This window comes from Theropithecus gelada, chromosome 15, assembly GCF_003255815.1.
Source record: "Theropithecus gelada isolate Dixy chromosome 15, Tgel_1.0, whole genome shotgun sequence".
NCBI lineage: Eukaryota > Metazoa > Chordata > Mammalia > Primates > Cercopithecidae > Theropithecus > Theropithecus gelada.
Window position 1 is genome coordinate 99,520,062 of NC_037683.1, and position 20,601 is coordinate 99,540,662.

The 20,601-nt window shown below is 42.5% G+C and overlaps 1 protein-coding gene across 3 annotated transcripts; it reads right to left on the reverse strand.

Annotated features, from left to right (window-relative positions):
• Nucleotides 1-273: 273 nt before the first annotated feature.
• ISCA1 (iron-sulfur cluster assembly 1) lies at nt 274-16,454 on the reverse strand. Of its 3 annotated transcripts, none has more exons than XR_003115984.1 (5): nt 16,076-16,454; nt 7,977-8,030; nt 5,828-5,933; nt 1,712-1,921; nt 274-1,400 (listed from the first exon to the last, which is right to left on the reverse strand). XR_003115984.1 is itself a non-coding variant. In XM_025360246.1 (5 exons), the coding sequence occupies exons 1-5, from the start codon at nt 16,154-16,156 to the stop codon at nt 1,671-1,673; spliced, it is 399 nt and encodes a 132-aa protein (XP_025216031.1). In that variant the 5' UTR covers nt 16,157-16,454; the 3' UTR covers nt 274-1,670. The 3 variants fall into 3 exon arrangements, 2 of the variants coding, with proteins under 2 accessions (XP_025216031.1, XP_025216032.1); XM_025360246.1 differs by having other exon boundaries at nt 274-1,747; nt 1,841-1,921; XM_025360247.1 differs by having other exon boundaries at nt 274-1,921.
• Nucleotides 16,455-20,601: the final 4,147 nt, after the last annotated feature.

Sequence of the window (20,601 nt, forward strand, 5' to 3'; positions counted from 1 at the left end):
TAGTGATGAGGACATGAGGAAGCTGCCTGGTGGGGCGGATGACCTCACAGGGGGAGGACAAGGAGGAAAGCCTGGCCAGCAAAGCCAGGGAGACGAGAGCCACCTGAGATGGTCTCTCCAGGGCTGTGTGGAGAATCGGCAGCTCGGACTCTCGAAGAAACAGTGTCAGGCAGAGAAGACGCCTGGTGACAGGCAGCCTCGGCAAAAAAGACAGTCATTTTTTTATTGGCTTTAGCAGCTGCTGTCCCAAACCCTCTCCCCTCAACAAGGCAATTTTATGATCACAAAGAGGCCACATTTTCTTTAATTGACAACTCAATGTCTACATACATACAGTATTGCACGAATTATAAGTGGATCAACAATTATATTATCGATACAAACTCATGAGCATTTACATAAAACTACTGCTCTAGGTTTCTGTGTTTTGTGCCAGCTACTTTAGTGAATAAAAGAAACAAAGGAACTCAGCTACTTGAATTCATGAGAATCAGCTTTCAAAAAAAGCATATATATCATCTCATAGAATACTTAGTATGTCAAACCCAGGAAAATCAGTAACTAAGTGACAAAAGGAACACTTTTCAAGAAAAGTAGGTGATAAAAACGTTAGGCTAAAATACTAAGAACTTTAGCAACTGGACGGAGGAACCAGAAAGTGTATGCACACTGGGAATGTTAACAAAGGATCCCCATGTTCTCCTGCACAGTGAGGACCACATTCCAAAAGCATAACTCTGGGTTGCTACAATGTCTCTGCTACAACCCACTGTTTCAAAGGTGAAAGAAACAAGATGGTAATTCACATAAAAAGGTTTTAAAATTCTTCTCACTCAAAATAAAATAAAAATAATATAATCTCTATCAAATTATAAAGAAATTCTATCAAAATGTTGACCACATAAAGAAGTCAGACCATTTGCCTTCACTGACTGCCTCAGAGGACAAAGCATGTGTCACCTACGAGGAAGGGGAGGGGGGTTAGAGTCCCTACTCTCCCCCGGCCTGTGGAATCGGAGTGGACAGGAGCCCTTTGGCTTCTCTGGGGTTTTGCTTCCTCACACAGGGAATTGAGGGAGGTGGGCTAGATGGCTTTAAGAGTCTCCTTAACTAAAAGAATCAAAGTCAGCTTGAGATCCCCTCTCTGAACAGACATATAGGGTGGCAAAATAACTGGATTAAAAAACAAATGGATGGCGTCTTTCTCACCTTTTGATACCATCACTCAGAACTAATCTGTACTACAGTTGAAGAAAATCTTTGCCTGGTACTATTAAAGGGTATGCAATGAGGCATCTGACAATGAAATTTTTCATAAAAGTGTATAAAAAGGCTATGTTAAGTTTGGGTGGAAAAAACAATGCACTACCATGTTACTACCAGCAGTCAGGATGTCCTGTCTCAGATTTTTGGAGTCGCCGATCAGGTTGGGAGAAATGTTGAGGGATGTTCAAGCCATTCAATAGCAATCTAAGGAGTGCACACAGTTCAGGAAATGGATAAACAGGTGCCCAGGAAGGCAACTTTAATGAAACTGGTTCTAAAACAAAGGATGCAAGAGACCTAAATGATCCAAACAGAGTGATGGCTTCTCACTTTCTGTCCCCTATAGAGAATACAAATATCATTTCTTCTGGAATCCAACACACTGGCTTCATTTTCAAGATGTATCACTTTATTTTCCAGCATGTGACGGTCACACGATTTCTGCAGTGAGCAACAAGGCTTCCACGAGCTTTCCTGGAACCTACGGCCAGAAGAGTCCTGAGATTTCAAATATTAAAGCTTTCTCCACAGCCACAAGTCCCTTTGATGTTTGGGTTATTGAACACAAACTCACTGGATAATTTGTCTTCAACATAGTCCATTTCTGTTCCTAAAAGTGTTAGCTGTGCTTTCTTTTCGATGAATACTCTGACTCCTTGGGGAAAAGAAAGCATGTGTCATATAAAGCCAGGAGCCTTATGGAACTCGCTGATTCAAAGCACAAGTGAACTTTAAATAGTGACTATCAACAAAAGTCAAACAGGAAGCTTTGAACATTTTAAATTATTTCCTTAAGGAATTAAGCATTCAGTTTCCTGTCTGCCCTTTCTTTCCTACACACGAATTTATGTCACAAACAATCACATTAAGGGAGAATTTTAGATAAGTATCCCATGACAATTTTACGCAAAATGAGAATTTACCTTTCACTATACTTCACTCATTTTTCCAGTTTGCAACGTGAAGAAAATGTATATTCTTGGTGAGTTTTATGAAATGAAAAAAAATTTATGAAAATTCTGTAATAACATCTATACACTAGATACACGGATTTAAGCTTAAAGAGATACAAAGGCCTGCGATACAATGGGGCTATTTCAGTAAGATCAATCAGTACAACAATAGTCTTTTCTGGTTATGGGATGGAAAACGGGTACTATTCCCTAGTAATTACACAGGTAGAGATCAGCATCTTTGTAAATACAATCTTTTTTTTTGACACAGAGTCTCGCTCTGTCACCCCGGCTGGAGTGCAGCAGTATGATCATGGCTCACCACAAGCTCCGCCTCCCAGGCTCAAGTGATCCTCCCACAGGATTACAGGCACACACCACCAGGACCAGCTAATTTTTGTATTTTTTTAGAGTCAGGGTTTCACCATGTGGTCCAAGTTGGTCTTGCATTCCTGGGCTCAAGTGATCCTCCCACCTCAGCCTCCCAAAGTGCTGGGATTACAGGTGTGAGTCACAGTGCCCAGCCAACAAATACAATCAGTTTAAGAAAGCTTTCTAGTCTGGGAAACATGGCAAAACCCTGTCTCCACTTAAAATACAAAAATTAGCTGGGCACGGTGGTGGGTGCCTGTAGTCCCAGCTACTCGGGAGGCTGAGGGGGGAGGATTGCTTGAGCCAGGGAGACAGAGGCTACAGTGAGCCATGATTGTGCCACTGCACTCCAGCCTGGGTAAGAGAGCAAGACTCTCTCTCAAAAAACAAATAAAAAACCAAACCAAAACAAAAAACTTTCTTCCTTATAAGAAATTGAGCCATTAGCTAAATATAAACAATATGTAATTAAGTCACCTCTTCTTTAAGATGAGAATCTTAAGGTTTATGAAGTGTTATAATTTTCAAAATAATATATTTTTAAACGGTCTTGATTGCTTAGTAACTTTAGTTTAATAAGAAAGCACACTTAGGAGTCTAGGCCTCATTCTGCCATGGAGGTAAGAACTGCAAGCTAAGTGCATACTTCCAGTGATAACATAAATTATTTATTTCAGATAGGTTCTAACAGATTAGAGGGTGGAAGAATGGGGCAGTGGCAAACATAATTAAATAATTTTAATTATAATTAAATGTAATTATAATTAAATAGTTTTTAATAACAATTGGAAATACAGGATTCCTCAAAAACATGAGTTGATAATACAGCTCCACTAAAAATACAAAAATGAACCAGGCATGGTGGTGGGCGCCACAATCCCAGCTACTTGGGGGGCTGAGGTGGGAGGACTGCTTGAACCCAGGAGGCGGAGGTTGCAGCAAGCCGAGATCACACCACTGCACTCCAGCCTGGGCGAGAGAGCGAGACGCTGTCTCAAAAAAAAAAAAAAAAAAAAAAAAAAAAAGGATTATAATGGAGCTGAAAATTCCTATTGCCTAGCAATGCTGTAACCACCGTAATATCACAAGACAACCCATTACTGTTTGTGGTGGTGCTGGTGTAAACAAACCTGCACTACCAGTCGTATAAAAGTCTAAGCATGTTCAATTATGTACACTGCATCATACTTGATAATGATAATAAATGGTTATGTTACTGCTTTATGTATTTACTATACTATGCTTTTTAATTGTTACTTTAGAGTGTACTTCTACTTAGAAAAAAAAAGTTAACTGTGAAACAGCCTAAGGAAGGTTCTTCAGGAGGTATCCAGAAGAAGGCATCGTTATCAGAGAAGATGACGATTCCATGAGTGTTACTGCTCCTGATGGCAAAGGGACGAGAGGACGAGGTGGAAGACAGGGATACTGATGACCCTGACCCTGTGGAGGCCTACGCTAATACGCATGTTTGTGTCTTAGTTTTTAATTAAAACGTTTATAAAGTTAAAAAAAAAAAAGAAGAAAAAAAATTAAAAATAGGGAAAAGCTTATAGAATAAGGACATAAAAAATTTTTGTACATTTGTACAATGTATGTTTCAAGTTAATGTTATTACAAAAGAGTCAAAAAGTTAAAATAAAAAAAATCGCAAAGCTTACGAAGTAAAAAAGTTTCAGTAAACTAAGGTTAATTTATTACTGAAGACTAAATGTACAAGGTTTATAAGGTCTATAGTACTACAAAGTAATGTCCTAGGCTTTCACATTCACTCACCACTCCCCTACTCACTCACTGACTCATGAGGACAACTTCCAGTCCTGCAAGCTCCATGCATGGTAAGTGCCACATACAGGTGTACCGTGTTTTATCTTCTTCTCCTTCTTCATTTCTTTTTCTTTTTAAGAGACGGAGGTCTTGCTATGTTGCCCAGGATGAAGGGCAGTGGCTATTCACAGGTATGAACAAAGTGCACTACAATCTTTTTTTTTTTTTTTTTTTGAGACGGAGTCTTGCTTTGTCACCCAGGCTGGAGTGCAATGGCATGGTCTCGGCTCACTGCAACCTCCGCCTCCCGGGGTTTCAAGTGATTCTTCTGCCTCAGCCTCCCAGTAGCTGGGACTACAGGGGTGTGCCACCACACCTGGCTAATTTTTTGTATTTTCAGTAGAGACGGGGTTTCACCATGTTGGCCAGGCTGGTCGTGAACTCCTGACCTCGTGATCCATCCACCTTGGCCTCCCAAAGTGCTGGGATTACAGGGGTGAGCCACCACGCCTGGCCAGTACACAACAATCTTGAACTCCTGTGCTCAAGGAATCCTCTTGCCTCAATCTCCTGAGTAGCTGGGACAATAGGCTTGTGTTCACACACCTGACCACATTTCATCTTTTACAGTGAAATTTCACTACATTTTTTCTTTGTTTAGGTATGTTTACACAAATACTTACCACTGTGTTAGAACTGTGCACAGTATTCAGCACAGTCACATGCAGTACAGGCTTGAAGCCTAGGAGCAATAGTTTGTATCATCTAGCCGAGGCATGTGGTAGGCTCTGCCATCTGGGTTTGTGTAAGTACACCCCAGGGTATTTGTCTCATGTCACATTTTTCCGAATGTATCTCCAGCGTCAAGTGATGTGTGACTGTATCTGCATTACACTTACTGCCTGAGCATCCCAAATCCAAAAAGCTCCCATGAGCAGTTCCTCTGAGTGTCATGCTGGCACCCACTTTGAAAGTTTTGAATCTGGGAGTGTTTCAGATTTCAGATGTTTGGGTTGGAATGCCCAACTTGTACTTATTTGACACAGATATAAAACTCCTGCTTACACAAAAACTCCTGGCTCACTGCGAGGTTTAAGGTTGGTTCCCTTTTGGACATAACAATGATCTTTCATAGTTAAAACAAGCTTATAGAATAATTTACCAATTAGTTACTGAGAGCACAGTCTCTGGAAAGAACTTTACTAGGCCACTTTCTATGACCTTAAACTATTTAACTCCTCTGTGCCTCAGTTTCTTCATCAGAAAAACAGGGATAATATGGTACCACCCTCATTCAGTGTTGTGTATACATCAGTTAATATATGAAATTCCATCAAACAACGCCTACACACACAGTGAGCATTATTTACATAATTCCTACTACTATCCTTATTTTTTACTTTGTGCTGTGCAAGGCTAACAATTTTAGGCAAAACAACGTGCCCAAAAAATGTTGGTTAAAAACTCACCATCTTGAATAACTTCTTCATCAGAATCTCCTTTTGTCTTTGTATATTCTAGAGTATAAGAAAGGCCGTTACAGCCCCTGGTTCGGACACCAACTTTTACACCTACCTGAAAAAGAAGTGAAAGTATAAACTTAGTTTTAAAGTAGTACAGATTAAACAATTATACTAATAAAGTGACAGTAGCCTCCCCACACCAAAATGGACTTTCTTTTACTTTTTGTAGCACAGGGTCTCACTATGTAGCCCAGGCTCGTCTCGAACTCCTGGACTCAAACAACGCTTCCACCTCGGCCTCTCAGAGCATTGGGATTACAAGGCAGGAGCACCCTGTCCAGCCAGGGACTTTATCTAAAATGTTTTTGCCCTACCTTGTTCTGTGAGATATACTCTGAAATGTTTCCTTGTGGTTAGGATTCACCAGGGTTCACAGTCTATCACCTGGCAATCCTATCTCTACATGGGATCTGAATTCGAGTGCAGACCTGTGTGCAGTCTCAAATACCAGAAAGCAAAAGACTGCAGTCAATACAGACAAAAGACGTTTAAAAAAGTGACCAAACAGCACTTTTAAAATATCGATGTTTACATTAACGCAATTTTCGAACAATATCTACCTGAGTTCTCGGTCTTAGGGCTGATCTGCCTTTTCATTTAAATACAATCATCCCTCAGTATGTGTGGGAAACTGGTTCCAGGACTACCTGAGTATACAAAAATCTGCAGACACTCAAGTCCCTTATGCAAATGGCACAGTATTTGTATATAACTTATACACATCTTCCCATGCCCTTTAAATAACTTCTGGATGACTTGAATACCTGTAATAATGTAATGCTACATAAATAGTTGTTATACTGTATTGTTTGGAGAATAAAAGTCTGTACATGTTTAATACAGATGCAACCTTCTATTTTTTTCCCAAATATTTTTGACCTGTGGTTGACTGAATCCATGTATGCGGAACCCACAGATACGGAGAGGTGACTGTATATAGTAAAAGTATTGTAAGTACTATTTCACCAGCAGTTCCTGATTTTACAAAGCTAAATTCTTGTTTCATTAGGCCAATTTGTACTCTAGTCATTGGTCTATCCAAATTGAATCAGAACACTGATATCCTCTGAAATTTAATAATTTTAAAAGGCAAGTTTGAGAACTTCCATTACATTGTAACATAGGTTAACAACAGAAACCAGATCACTCCACAGTCTAATTATTAAATATTGATAGTCCATTACTTGAAATGATTTACAGCATTTCATCGGCAACAACGTACAATTAAGATGATACACACACTCCTAACTCAACAATTCTATATATAGGAATGGATCCTATGTAGGTGAACTAAGCCATGCTTACAGGTCTAGAACAATGAGCCTGGCACACTGCAGCCACTAAATAGTTGCTGAACGGTGTTTGTGGCAGCACTGAATGAAAACGACCCTTTAACATGGGGACTGGTTAAAGAAATCGAACTTGTTCAATGGAACATACTCTACATGCAGCCAAGAAAGGGAGGCAGATCATTACATAATGATATGGAAATATCTTCAAGCCACATTCTTAAGGGTAAAAAGCAAAGTGTAATGAAAACATTTATGGTAGGAAGAGACACACACAAGAATAACAAGCCCAGTCTAGGCCAGTGGTGGCCCTCAGGGAGACATTTTTGGTTGGGACAACCAAAGCTTTGTAGAATCAGGAAAAAAAAGTGCTCATTACCCTTCACAACACTTTTACTCTATACAGTCACCTTTCCGTATCAGTGGGTTCCACATATGTGGATTCTTTGTTGTGGCAAAGAAGGGTTACTACTGGTATCTAGTGGACAGAGGCCAGAGATGCTGTCAAACATTCTACAATCTGCCCTAAAGTGTCAACTGTGAGGAGGCTGAGAAAATCAGGTCTAGCCACTTCAAATGTATACATTACTCCTGGAAGGACACCAAAGAGGTTGCTTCTTGGAAGAAAGAATGACTTCCTTTTAGTTAAATGCCCTTTTGTGTTATTTGAATTTTTACGAAATCCTGAGTATATTTTACCTTTTAAATAAAAACCCCTAAATGAAATAATACTGTATATCACAGGATAAATTTATTTTGAAATACAGCTTCAGGTTTTTACTGAATAATTAACTGGTTTTACTTACATGCTCAGGCTTATCTTTAAGAAGTTGTTTTATCTTGTTTACTGCTGAAGGTGTCTGAAAAAAGAAAACGATGTTTTTAGCTACAAAACTTGTTCTTCAAAGCCTCATATTTATCAGTCTTCGTAAGTCTGTCTTTAGCAAATTCATGTGACAAATTTATGTTCCATTCTTCCCAGGTTACCTTATGGACTTTATATAGAAACACATAAACTATACTGAATTCAAAATACCCTCTTTATTTTAAAAAGTATCTGCTAGCAACATCCTTTTAATCTTGTTCCTTAGGTCAGGTTGGTTCCCTGTCCTTCTCTCTAAGGTGCTATTCACTCACATCACAAATGCTATTTTTCTGGGCAGCATCTATTTTGTGCATCAACTCTATGCCCAGCAACCAGCATGTTGCCTACGACAAAAAGCCAATGAAGGAATCAAGTATCTCACTGAGAAGGCCAACCTCAGGTGTTTTTCCTGTTGATTATTCATCCTACACTTTTTTTTTCTTACTCACAATCCATTTCTAATCCAACAAAATGCATAGCTTGAGGAAACAGTGTTACCAGCATAAAATAACCCAGGGTGTGCTTCTTGCACCAGTCCCACCAAATGCTCACACAGATTTTTTCCAACGTGGATTAAACCAACATCTCAGGAGATCTAGATGAAGAAAACTAAGCTAGTCAATGACAGAAATAAGAACAAGGAGGAGCTGTTTCCCAGGAGAAATGCTGTTTAACATAGCTCAGTGGGCCTCAAAATGAGAAAGACATCAGAGTTTGTGTGAAACAGGTCGGCATTACCAACTCCACTTCCTTGGGAAGGAGGCTGTTCTCCAGCATTCCTGGCCCACTTCCTAGCTGTGCCTCCAGGGTAGTCACCCTGTGTGGCTTCTCTGACTTCTAGTCCCTTACTGATGAAACAGGGATAATAGTTCCTCCTCCTCAGGATTCTTGCGAGGATTAAATATTTAAACTCATGAAAAGCATTCAGGACAGTCAGGCACAGAAAAACCAAGTATTATGATGATGATGAGAGTACATCATAATGAAGAGATTATGTGCGTCCTTCCTACTTTATCAGCTCCTCTAGCTGGCAGTGCTCTGCAGGCCCTTCAGTTCTTTGTACTGACATTTTACTGTATAGTAAAGTTTTTGAGACTGCTTCTGAAGTTTCAAAGTCTGGATATTACGACCTAAGACTTGGTAGTAAACTGAGGCCAGGACTGACACCTGGAGGAGCCAGCCCAATGGATGGCCCTAGAGTGTACTCTCCTGCCCTGTCGGGTTGGGCGTTCAGCTAGATGAGCATGTTTAAACACAGTATAGACCCAGTTTAGAAGGGCATAAAAGCAATTTAGAATGTGAAGACCAACATGTTTTAAAAATTTAAATGCACTGCACTTAAAAAAAGTGAATACTGTTTAGTAAAACTTTTAATTCAGTTTATTAATATATAGTATCTGTGTATATACATTTCTTATTGCATGTCACTGTAAACAAACAAACCAACCACTGCCAGTAGGCGGCCTCTAAAGGCCTTTTCCCATGGTTCTATCAGAAAAGGAGGCAAGCAGTCCTACAACGCAGGGAGTAGCACACAGGGGGCGGAAGGAGAAACGGGAAGAGCAGGACTATGGTGTTGTTTTTGTTTTTTGAGTCACAGAATACCAACTTTAAACAGTTATAGAAATAGTTACTATTTTTAAAAGTGCTCATTACCCTTCTAAATCAGTGGTCCCAAATGTTTTTGGCATCAAGGACTGGTTTCGAGGAAGACAATCTTCCCACGGATAAGCGGAATAGCTTCTGGATGATTCAAGTGCACTATATTTATTGTGCACTTTATTTCTATTATTACATTGTAATATATAATGAAATAATTATACAACTCATCAAAACGTACAATCAGTGGGGGCCCTGAGCTTGTTTTTCTGCAACTAGATGGTCCCATCTAGGGGTGATGCGAGACAGTGACAGATCATCAGGCATTGTTCTCATAAGGAGCACACAAACTAGCTTCTCACACCTGCAGTTCACACTAGGGTTTGCGCTCCTATGAGACTCTAACGCTGCTGCTGATGTGACGGGAGGTGGAGCTTGCTTAGGTGGTAATGCTTGGCTTGCCTGCTGCTCTCACCTCCTGCTGTGAGGCCCTGTTCCTAACAGGCCATGGACCAGTACCAGTCTGTACCACAGGGACTGGGGACCCCTGTTCTAAATGATTGTCAATAAAAGCTAGCTTTCTTATCAACCACTTGTAAATTTTCACGATCATATTTTCCTATGTGCATGCTGAAGAAATTAATCGTTTACTGTCAAATAAAAATAGCTTTCTGTAAGTTTCTTTTAAAAAGGCATAGCTTGGCTGGGTGCGGTGGCTCATGCCTATATTCCCAACACTTTGGGAGGCCGAGGTGGAAGGATCACTTGAGGTCAGGAGTTTGAGACCAGCCTGGCCAACATGGTGAAATCCCATCCCTATTAAAAATACAAAAATTAGCTGAGGATGGTGGCACGTGCCTGTAATCCCAGCTACTCAGAAGGCTGAGGCACGAGAATCGCTTGAACCCGGGAGGCGGAGGTTGCAGTAAGCCGAGATCATGCTGCTGCACTCCAGCCTGGGAAACAGAGTGAGACTCTGTCTCCAAAAAACAAAAACCAAAAACCAAAAAGCATAGCCATGGAAAATACCTGCTGGAACTAAAATCTTAAACGCGGTCTTGATTTAATGTGAGTAGATCAAAGGCACAGACGGGCACACCATTACATGATCCAAACAAAACAAACGTGTGTCACACTACTCCGTTTACCAACCCCAAATATATAATTTTTTTTAAATTTCCAAGTGGTTTTCTAAATTATCTAATTTGATTTTACAAAGTCATCTATTTTCTTATTTTCTCAACTTTTAGCAGGAAACACTTAAATACAGTAAATGAAAGCAATTCGTGTAGATTGGTCTACTTATCACAAAGTTGCTGATGTTTACATCTTATATTGAAGGGCTCTTTAAGGGAAAAGTAACATTCAACAGGAACCTGTGTGCCTGGGAAGCTGTTGTTATAGGAACTAAACATGTGTCTTAATTTTCCTGTGTCAGGCCAAAACCAAACGTACTTCACCAGGAGGGTGTTACTAATGATGGATAACCCAGGTGAGTACTCAACCAAAGGAAAAGGTTCTTACGACTTTCAAAGTGACGGATCTGATTTTCAGAACAAGTGAGAGTGGTTAAACAGGGAACAGTTGGGACTTAAAAAAAAATTGAGCTATAAAAAGTACTTTTTGTGTCTCAGTATCAGGGAGAGGCTAAGAATCCTACCCTGCTTTAAGTCTACATACCCTGGCAACTTTGTGCTTAGGGAAAATTCATGAGAGAAAGAGCATAAAATCTTCAACTACACGGCATGCTGCAGGGCCTCACAGAATGCCAGTACCAGTGCACTTCCCAGAACTACCAAGAAACATGTAATTCTCAAGAAATGTATGTACTATTAATGACTATAGCTTACCTGAGACTTGGCCCATGTTTTAAAATTTAAGAGCTTCCTGAATGCAAATCACAGGAATATGACTTTTAAAGTGAGAGGTTATCTTTGAGATAAGATATTTTGGCCTAATTAAAAAACCTAAGTATTTCCAAGATGTTTCTGCTGTTAAAATTATGGGAAAAGGCACTGTAGATGAATGTTTTATCACTACTTCATAGCAATACACTTTCTAATCCTTGTAGGAGAAACTTTTCATTTTCAATCCTGTATTTCTTTAAGTAACTCCCCAGGCAAATTTCATTTTTTGCTGTTTAAGAAAACAAAATTAAATTAAAACCCAAAGTTAACTCTGTGATTGTGTGTACTAAACACGTGCCAACAACAACTTATTTTAATTTCATTACAAACGTGGCATTTTAATGTCAATATATCAATTTTCTGGGGGAACAAAAGATGATAAATAAAGAGAGCCTGTGAACAAGTATAGTGTATTTTATCAAACTCATTGCTTAACAGCCATGCCTGGCATTAGAGTGTTGTTTTTGTCTTTTGTTATTTGTGTATGTGTGTATACACACACCCAAAACACATATAATATACAAATATTTTATATATATAAATATACACACACACACACACATATATATATATTTGTGGGCCAGGTGTGGTGGCTCATGCCTGTAATGCCAGCACTTTGGGAGACCAAGGTGGGAGGATGGCTTCAGGCCAGGAGTTTGAGACCAGCCTGGGCAAGAGAGCAAGACCCTGTCTCTACAATAAATTAAAAAAATAAAATTTTTTTTAAATTAAAAAAAAATTTTAATTAAAAAAAAAGATTAGTAGGCATGGTGACATATGCCTGTAGTCCCAGTTACTTGGGAGGCTGAGGTGAAAGGATTGCTTGAGCCCAGGAGTTTGAGGCTGCAGTGAGCCATGATCATGCCACTGCATATGAGCCTTGGTGACAGAGGAAGATCCTGTCTCTAAAAAGAAAAAGGTTTGTAATCATGGCATATATACATAATTTTGCAGCCTCCATTTAAACAATTTAACAATTTTTTTTCATTTGATACATGGTAATAAAAATATATTCAACATTTACTGAATACCTTCTAAGTGTTTAATGGTTTAAATGTATCATCTTTTTATTCCTGCCATTGTGATTTAGGTATTAAAGATTAAATAATTTGCACAGCATAAGTCAAAGAATGAAGAGTTACAACTCTTAAAACTTAAAAAAATCATAATTTACAGGGACTATATCCTTCAACAGGATCTATTCTCATGTACTTAACCATTCTTTCACTGTTAGACTGCTAGGCTACTTCCAGTGCTTCTTGTGTAGTATTTCCTAAATTGCCTTCGGACAGAAATCTTAGTGCTTGGTCACTGTTCGAAAGGACTCCTGGTTCTAGTTCAGTGAACTAACACATACTTCCTTACTGAGCATTAAGCATTTCCTAGCTTCTCAACTGGACTCCAATAGAAAGTGAAGCCCTAAGGCACCTTCTGTACACAATGAATACATCAAGAATGATCATGGCTGTGCATCATCATTCTCTCACAGCATCATCATTCTTCTCACAGAACTTGGTTGCGTTTTAATGCACAGCTGTGACCCACCCCAATCCTACAAATTAGGGTTGCTCTGACTTGTACAATGATGGAAATAAATCTGTCTGCAAGCAGGGCAGCATTTACTCTTCAATTCTTTAATCACATCTGGCTCCTGCAAGTTCAATTCCACTTGTCAATTTCTAGATATGTAGGGAAATAGGGAAGATGTAGATAATCTGATACTGACAGCATTGAACTGTGTTATATTATCAATTACTTTTCCTAGCCTTTTGCTGACATCTGGTAGACTCCACAGATACAGCACTTTTCAAATGCTGCAACATGTCAAATTACTAATATCAAAATTTATATATCCAGGTAACATGTATCCCTTCTGATCAGTTTTACTGAATTAGGTATACTTTTGTTTGTTCTTATCTGTCTCCACTTATTAGACCCAAGTAACATTTATCTCTTCCGATCAGTTTTACTAAATTACGTATACTTTTGTTTGCTCTTATCTGTCTCCACTCATTAGGACTTTGACTGCATCAATATTTTTGCACTTGATGATACATGCTGATGTTAAACTATGCACAAAAAGCAATACATGCCATAGTGTCCTGACTAGGGCACGAATGCTGGAACTAAAATGACTGCAAGCCCACCAACACAGACTGTGCGGAAAACAGCACTGATGTGCCTTCTCTCTGGTACAGCTTCTAAGACCGCAGAGAAAAGAGCTTCTAAAGTCAGCCATACTGTAAGTAGGACAACAGAGTTCAGACAGTAGACTCCTGCAAGTTAACCAGAACAGCTGAGTCAGGCAACAAGGCAACCCTGTGAACTGAGAACTGCTATGATAACATGTACTTCAAGTGTAGAGAGAGACCAAAGAGGTGGCAAAGGCTTGGCCTGCGACTGTGTCCCTGTAGGCTGGGAACTGTATAACTAATTCATTTGTCCTGAAACACAGCAGATCTTTCTAAATGACTAGAAACGGAGAGGAAGGACTGACTCAGAAATCCTGAAGGAAGGGCCGGGTGCAGTGGCTCACGCCTGTGATCCCAGCACTTTGGGAGGTTGAGGTGGGTGGATCATGAGGTCAGGATCCAAGACCAGCCTGGTCAAGATGGTGAAACCCTGTCTCTACTAAAAATACAAAATAAATAAATAAATAAATAAATAAATTAGCCAGGCATGGTGGCGGGTGTCTGTAATCCCAGCTACTCGGGAGGCTGAGGCAGAGAGTTGAACTCAGGAGGCAGAGGATGCAGTGAGCCGTGATCACACCACGGGACTCCAGCCCGGGGACCCAGCAAGACACCGTCCCCCAAAAAAAAAAAAAAAAAAGAAATTCTGAAGGAAAAGGTAACATGTCAAATGGTGATGAAGAAAGACATCAGGGCCAGGCATGGTGGCTCACACCTGTAATCCCTGCACACTGGGAGGCTAAGTTGGTGGACTGCTTGAGCCCAGGAGTTCAAGACCAGCCTGGGCAACCCAGGGAGACCCTAGGTGCATGCATGATGGTGCACAGCGGTGGTCCCAGAGATTTGGGAGCCTGAGGTGGGAGGATCGCTTGGGCCCAGGAGGCTGAGGCTGTAGTGTGCCATGACTGCACCACTGAACTACAGCCTGGGAGACAGAGTGAGACCCTGTCTCCAAAAAAACAACAACAACAACAAAAAAAGTTAATAGGGTTGCCAAAAAGCAAAAAATAGAAGGCAAAAACTGTTCCTGAACCTTCTGGCTCTTCCTGGATCTACTATTACCAGTGGAAGAATTCTGAATAACTCTTACTGAGATTGAAAGAGACACAAAGAATGAGCTGTGCCCTCTAGTTCTTAAAACCTTGTTTAATTCTACATCCCATGGCGTATGAAAATTTGCTTGCTCCGACAGAAAAGAGGTAATATAGAATGATACGTAATCAGTACACTAGCAGTACCATATATAATCAGAGTAACATCAGAGGCCTAAAAAATTGATTATAAAAATAAATTCTCTCACCTGATCACAATTTTCTTCTACTTTGCTACAAACTTATTTTCTGGTAATAGGCCCTTTTGGCATTACATGGAACAGAATCCATGAATCAATTTAAATCGGTTTTTTTTCCAGTCTGTAAGCGAATGGTTGCATAAAGTCATCTCCTTAACTAAGAGGGGAGTGTATGTAGGAACGTGATCATAAGTTTTTCTTTTGGGGTGAAAATATGTTGGAACTAGCTAGAAGTGATGGTTGCACGACACTGTGAATGTCTTAAATGGCACCGAACCCTTTAAAGGGGCTAATTTTATGTGATGGGATTTTCCTTCCACTAAAAAAACTGCACGGTGCGGCTGGAACACCGAGCTCAGGTTGTACTCTGGTGCCCTGAGTGTTTGACCTTTCACCCAGAAAACGCTTTAAACTCACTCCGGGAAATCATCTTTTGTCCTAAGAGCCTAGGCTTGCTGGAGGCACAGAGGGAGTTTCAAAGGCCTCAACCACCCAGGACACCGGTAAGTAACGCTTTGCGCGCCGCGGCCGTGACCTCGGCAGCAGCCGGGGCCTTTGTTGCCGCTGTGCTCGCCCTCTGCGAACGCTGTCGCCCTGACACAGCGGTCCTTCGGAAAACCTCGTCCCTCCCCACCCCACGCACCTCCAGGATAGGACTCTGGGCCACCACCGGGCACCCCCGGCACCGGGCACGTTCAGCCTCTGCTCAACCGGAGGGGCCGAACAGCGCAGGCCGGCCGGAGCGTGGAAGCGATCGGACCCCGGGGACGCCCACCCCCGTGCTCCCCTCCGGCCCGCACGCGGTTGCCGCGCGGCCTGCCGGGAAACGTAGTTTCCGGGGGCCAGGGAGCAGCCCCGCCCGGGACTTGTTTATCTTTGCAAAGAGGGGCCGAAGGGGAAGCGGCGGCGAGGCTGTGCTGCAGGTCAGGGCAGCCCCGAGGTCTGACGTGTCCGCGCCCCTGCGCCCCCGCTCCCGGCCGCAGTGACCTCCCCTTGCACGGGGCGGACACGGGCAATGTCACGGGCCCCACCACGCACCGCGAGCACTCACCAGAGTGAGGGCTGCCCGGGTGGGCTGCAGCTTCCTCTTGCTCACAGCCCGGACAGTTGCCCGGACTAAGGAAGCCGACATCTTCGCCGTCCCGGCGCCCCGGTGCCTCGGGCCGGAGGTCGGCCACCTCAGCCTCTCTCCATGGACACGGCGGGCGCATTGACGCCACAAGCATCGGCGCACGGCGCCTTCAGGCCTAGCCCCGCCCCCCCACTGCCACCATTGGGTGGGCTGAGTGAGTGACGGGCCGGGGGCGGGGCAAGCCGCTCGGGGCGGGGTTTTGCTGCTCAACGCCGGGGTGCCACCAGCTGGATTGCGCGCGGTGGCCTGCCGTGGGGTTACTACGCTGCGGGGCGCAGGACCCGGGAGGAATGTCGTCACCGCCGGGGACGGAGTCAGTGCGACGTCGGGGAGCGGGCGGGAGGGAGGGCGCGAGCAATGACCTCAGACCTGCTGACCCCGGATGCGCGTAGCTTCACCACCTGCCCCCTGAGCAAAGTGCAGCGTCACCCCCTGCTTAAATACTCACCGTGACAAACATCATCATAGGCGATGACGCTTAAGGACGCATGTCAACCCTGCACGGGGAGCTTATGCTCTCAAATGCAGAGTGATCGTTCCGATGCCAGACATTTACATCCATTTTCATTCTTCTTTTGTGGTCCAGCTAGGCAGTACTTAAGAGCAGAGTGTTACCGCATAATTGTATAATAAATCTCCACCCCCCACCCTTCTCCCCAGCGTGCTGTACTGCTGGGGATGCTGAAGGGTGGTGACTAATGCAGTTTTCATTCTGGTGCTGAACTGGGAACCCAACCTTACTTGAAGATGTGACTGGGCAGCACTGTGAATAGTCACATTTATAGCGAGCAACAATTACTCGATTTAACACGTGTTGTCAGACCTTGTCCTCGCTGCTCAGGGGCTTAATTCTTCCTTTTGATGCAATATTCCTGAGCACCAGACACTGTGCACAGGCGCGGTACCCGGGCGTACACAGGAAGCCAGGTAAAGAGGGGCCAGGGAAGAATGAGATCCTGGCAGGACAGGGTTAGCAGATGAAAAGAGGAGGACATCAAGACAGGTGGCATTTGTCATTGAAGTGCTAGAAGTGAAGGGAAAAGGGCAGGAGGGGTCTATGGAGCAGTACTGGGGAGGACAGATTCGCAGTGTTTGGATGTGGAAAGAACTAATCAGTGAAACATTTTTTAAAGCCCAGTTTATCTTTGATCTCCTGCAGGTTCTGAAAGGAGAGTTCAAAATTCCATCAAGTAGTTCTGACTTCCTGCTACAGAAATGCAATCGCATTGGCAGTAAGAGGATGCTTTTTTTTTTTTCCCTAAGCCTTATCTGCACATAAAGAAACTGGGGGCCGGGTGCCTGGCTCACGCCTGTAATCCCAACACTTTGTGAGGCCGAGGTGGGCAGATCACCTGAGGTCAGGAGTTCGAGACCAAGGTGGCCAACATGGTGAGACCCCCATCTCTGCTAAAAATACAAAAATTAGCCGGGTGTGGTTGTGTACACCTGTCATCCCAGCTACTCAGGAGGCTGAGGCAGGAGAATCCCTTGAACCTGGGAGGCGGAGGTTGCAGTGAGCTGAGATCGTGCCACTGCACTCCATCCTGGGCAATGGAGTGAGACTCTGTGAAAGAGAGAGAGAGAGAGAGAAAAGAAAGAAAAGAAAGAAAAGGAAGGAAGGAAGGAAGAAAGAAGGAGAGAGAGAGAAGGCAGGCAGGAAGGAAGGAAGGAAGAAAAGAAAAAAGAAACGAAACTGGGGGCCAGGCGTGGTGGCTCACACATGTAATCCCAGCACTTTGGGAGACTGAGACAGGCAGATTACTTGAGAGCAGGAGTTCTAGACCAGCCTGGCCAACGTGGTCAACCCCGTCTCTACTAAAAATACAAAAATTAGCCTTGCGTGGTTGCAGGCACCTGTAATCCCAGCTACCTGGGAGGTGGAGGTTGCAGTGAGCGGAGACCGCGCCACTGCACCCCAGCCTGGGTGACAGAGCGAGATTGTGTCTTCAAAGAAAGAAACTAAAAACGGGATGGGAGGGAGGAAGGGAGGGAGGGAGGGGCATAGAGAGGTGGTGGTGTGGTGGGTTTGTTTCTGGGCCTTCATCTTTGACTACCTGGGGGTTTGGGATCGCATATCCTTCCTCCTACAGATATTGTGAAGATTAAATGACAGGAGAAGTCCTTAGAGGGGTGCAAGACACACAGCCTCACTCAAATGGTAATTGTTAATGAGTATTTAAAGATGCCATGTATTGTGAAACTACCATAATGGTAGATAGATATCATTATGCACTTGTCAAAATCCACACAATGTGCACCACCAAGAGCGAACCCTAAGGTAAACTATGGGCACTGAGAGCTAATGATGTGTCCATGTAGGTTTAAGATTGTAACAAGTGTACCACTGTGGTGCAGAGTGACAGTGGGGCACGTGTGGAAACAAGGGATACATGCAGCTCAGTTCTTTCTGCTTACCTTTGCTGTGAACCTAAAGCAGCCCTAAAAATAAAATTTAATGAAAATAAAAGATGCCATGTCTTTTTTTTTTTTCAATTACTGACACATTACACAGTTGTGCAGCACTTTACAAGATTCAGAAAACCCCATGAGCATATTATATTATCTCATGCTAGCCTCACAACTTTGAGCTGAAGAGGGCAGAAGCACAGGCATGGCAGTTTTACAGATGCTGAAACTCAAGGATATTAGTAGAGAGCATTAGACACTATTGAAAAAATCTAGTCCTCAATTTTCTGATTCAGGATCCTGTGTATGTTTAACAGACTTCTTTCCTCTATTTAATACCCACTATTTAACAAAAACAAACAAAAAAGAAAAACCCTACTATTCAGTTTTTAACCTGGTTAGTTGTTTTGCACATAAGCATTAAGTCACATGATCTACTTGTTAGTTTCTAATATCACTTGAAATTGGCACAAGTCCCTGAAATAAGCTGTTAGAATAAATTTCACGATTATTTAAGCAGTATGTGAGCTTATCTCAGAACAGCAGCTGTCCTGTGGTGTCAACATGAGGTGGGTGTGGTAAGTGTCAAAGGAGTTACAAGCTGTAACCACTTTTAGATTTCCACTAATACGTGACAGAACTTACAATAGTGAACTGTTTTGCCCTGCACTTCAGGCATTAGTTTCATAGTTCTAGACATTTAAAAAAGTGTTTTCTGGTAAGACCTCACTTGACATCACAACTCTGTGGAAAGCCAAGTATGGTTTCCATTTTATCGGAATGGAAATCGAACTGCCTGAGATTAGGGGACTGCCACACAGCTGGAAAACAAGGTAGGCCAGGCCTTGTCTAAGTCTAGAGTTCTATTCAGTGGAAAGTCTGTGAAGTTCTTGACTGCTGCTGTCCAAATATGCCTGCTTCCAGAGACAAAACTACTGAGGGCTTTACAGTTTTACCGGGGTTTGTTAAATTCCGTTTTCAACGTGTGTGTGCGTGTGTGTGTATTTTTGCCTGTAACACTGGACTCTATTGATGTATCCAGGATCTTTTCCACTCATGAAAGATTAAAAAAAAAAAAGGGAAAAAAAGAAGCCATTTGTCAAACATATTTCAAGAAGAAAAATACACTGAAGTTATCTAAGAACATTTAAAAACATTTTTGCACACTGCTGATCCTGCACACATTGAGCAAGAGTTTTTGTTGTTGTTGTTGTTTTTTGAGACAGAGTTTTGCTCTGTCACTGAGACGCTGGAGTGCAGTGGTGCCATCTTGGCTCACTGCAACCTCCACCTCCCAGGTTCAAGTGATTCTCCTGCCTCAGCCTCCCGAGTAGCTGGGATTACAGGCGTCCACTACCAAGCCCGGCTAATTTTTGTGTTTTTAGCAGAGACGGGGTTTTGCCATGTTGGCCAGGCTGGTCTTGAACTCCTAACCTCAAGTGATCTGCCCACCTCGGCCTCCCAAAAAGTGCTGGGACTACAGGTGTGAGCCACTGCACCCAGCTGAGCAAGTTTTAAACACCATAGGTTGGGGCCACTGGACCACTGCTATACTAAAGAGATTTCATATTTTCGTTCCTGAGAGAAGGTGGCAAGGAGAACCTTGGTAATGGGGCATTTGTAGAGCTGAAGACAGATAAGCTGGCTGCACTTGAAAGACAGCTAGGCCAATGGACTTAGCAAAGAGCAGATGTTTCAGTATCCCAGCTGGGGCAGCAAGATGGGGCTGTGACCACATCCAAGTAAAGAATCAAGGGCAATCCATTCTGCAGGCCCTCTGGTAAATACTGCTCATTGACCCATGGATCCACTGTGAGGAACTGAAAATCAAACAAAACACCCAGTACTTTGGGCAGAAGCTACCATAAGGATCAGATTAAAATGTAGGAAACTTTTAACATCCTTAAAGGTATACAAGAAAACATGGCTCCTGTGAAAAGGAAGAGAATATAAGGAAATTAAGGAAATGAGAGGTAAAGGAAGGTCAGTGAGGTAAATTCCAGAAAATTAGAAGTGCAATAAGAAAATCCATATTAGAA

Coding starts and splice junctions, on each gene's coding strand:
- ISCA1 (XM_025360246.1), bottom strand. CDS start 16,156: ATGTCGGCTTCCTTAGTCCGGGCAACTGTCCGGGCTGTGAGCAAGAGG. Junction 8,031..16,075: donor CCCGGGCAGCCCTCACTCTG/GTGAGTGCTCGC, acceptor TTCTTTTTTCAG/ACACCTTCAGCAGTAAACAA. Junction 1,748..1,840: donor TGTTGAAGACAAATTATCCA/GTGAGTTTGTGT, acceptor TTCTGGCCGTAG/GTTCCAGGAAAGCTCGTGGA.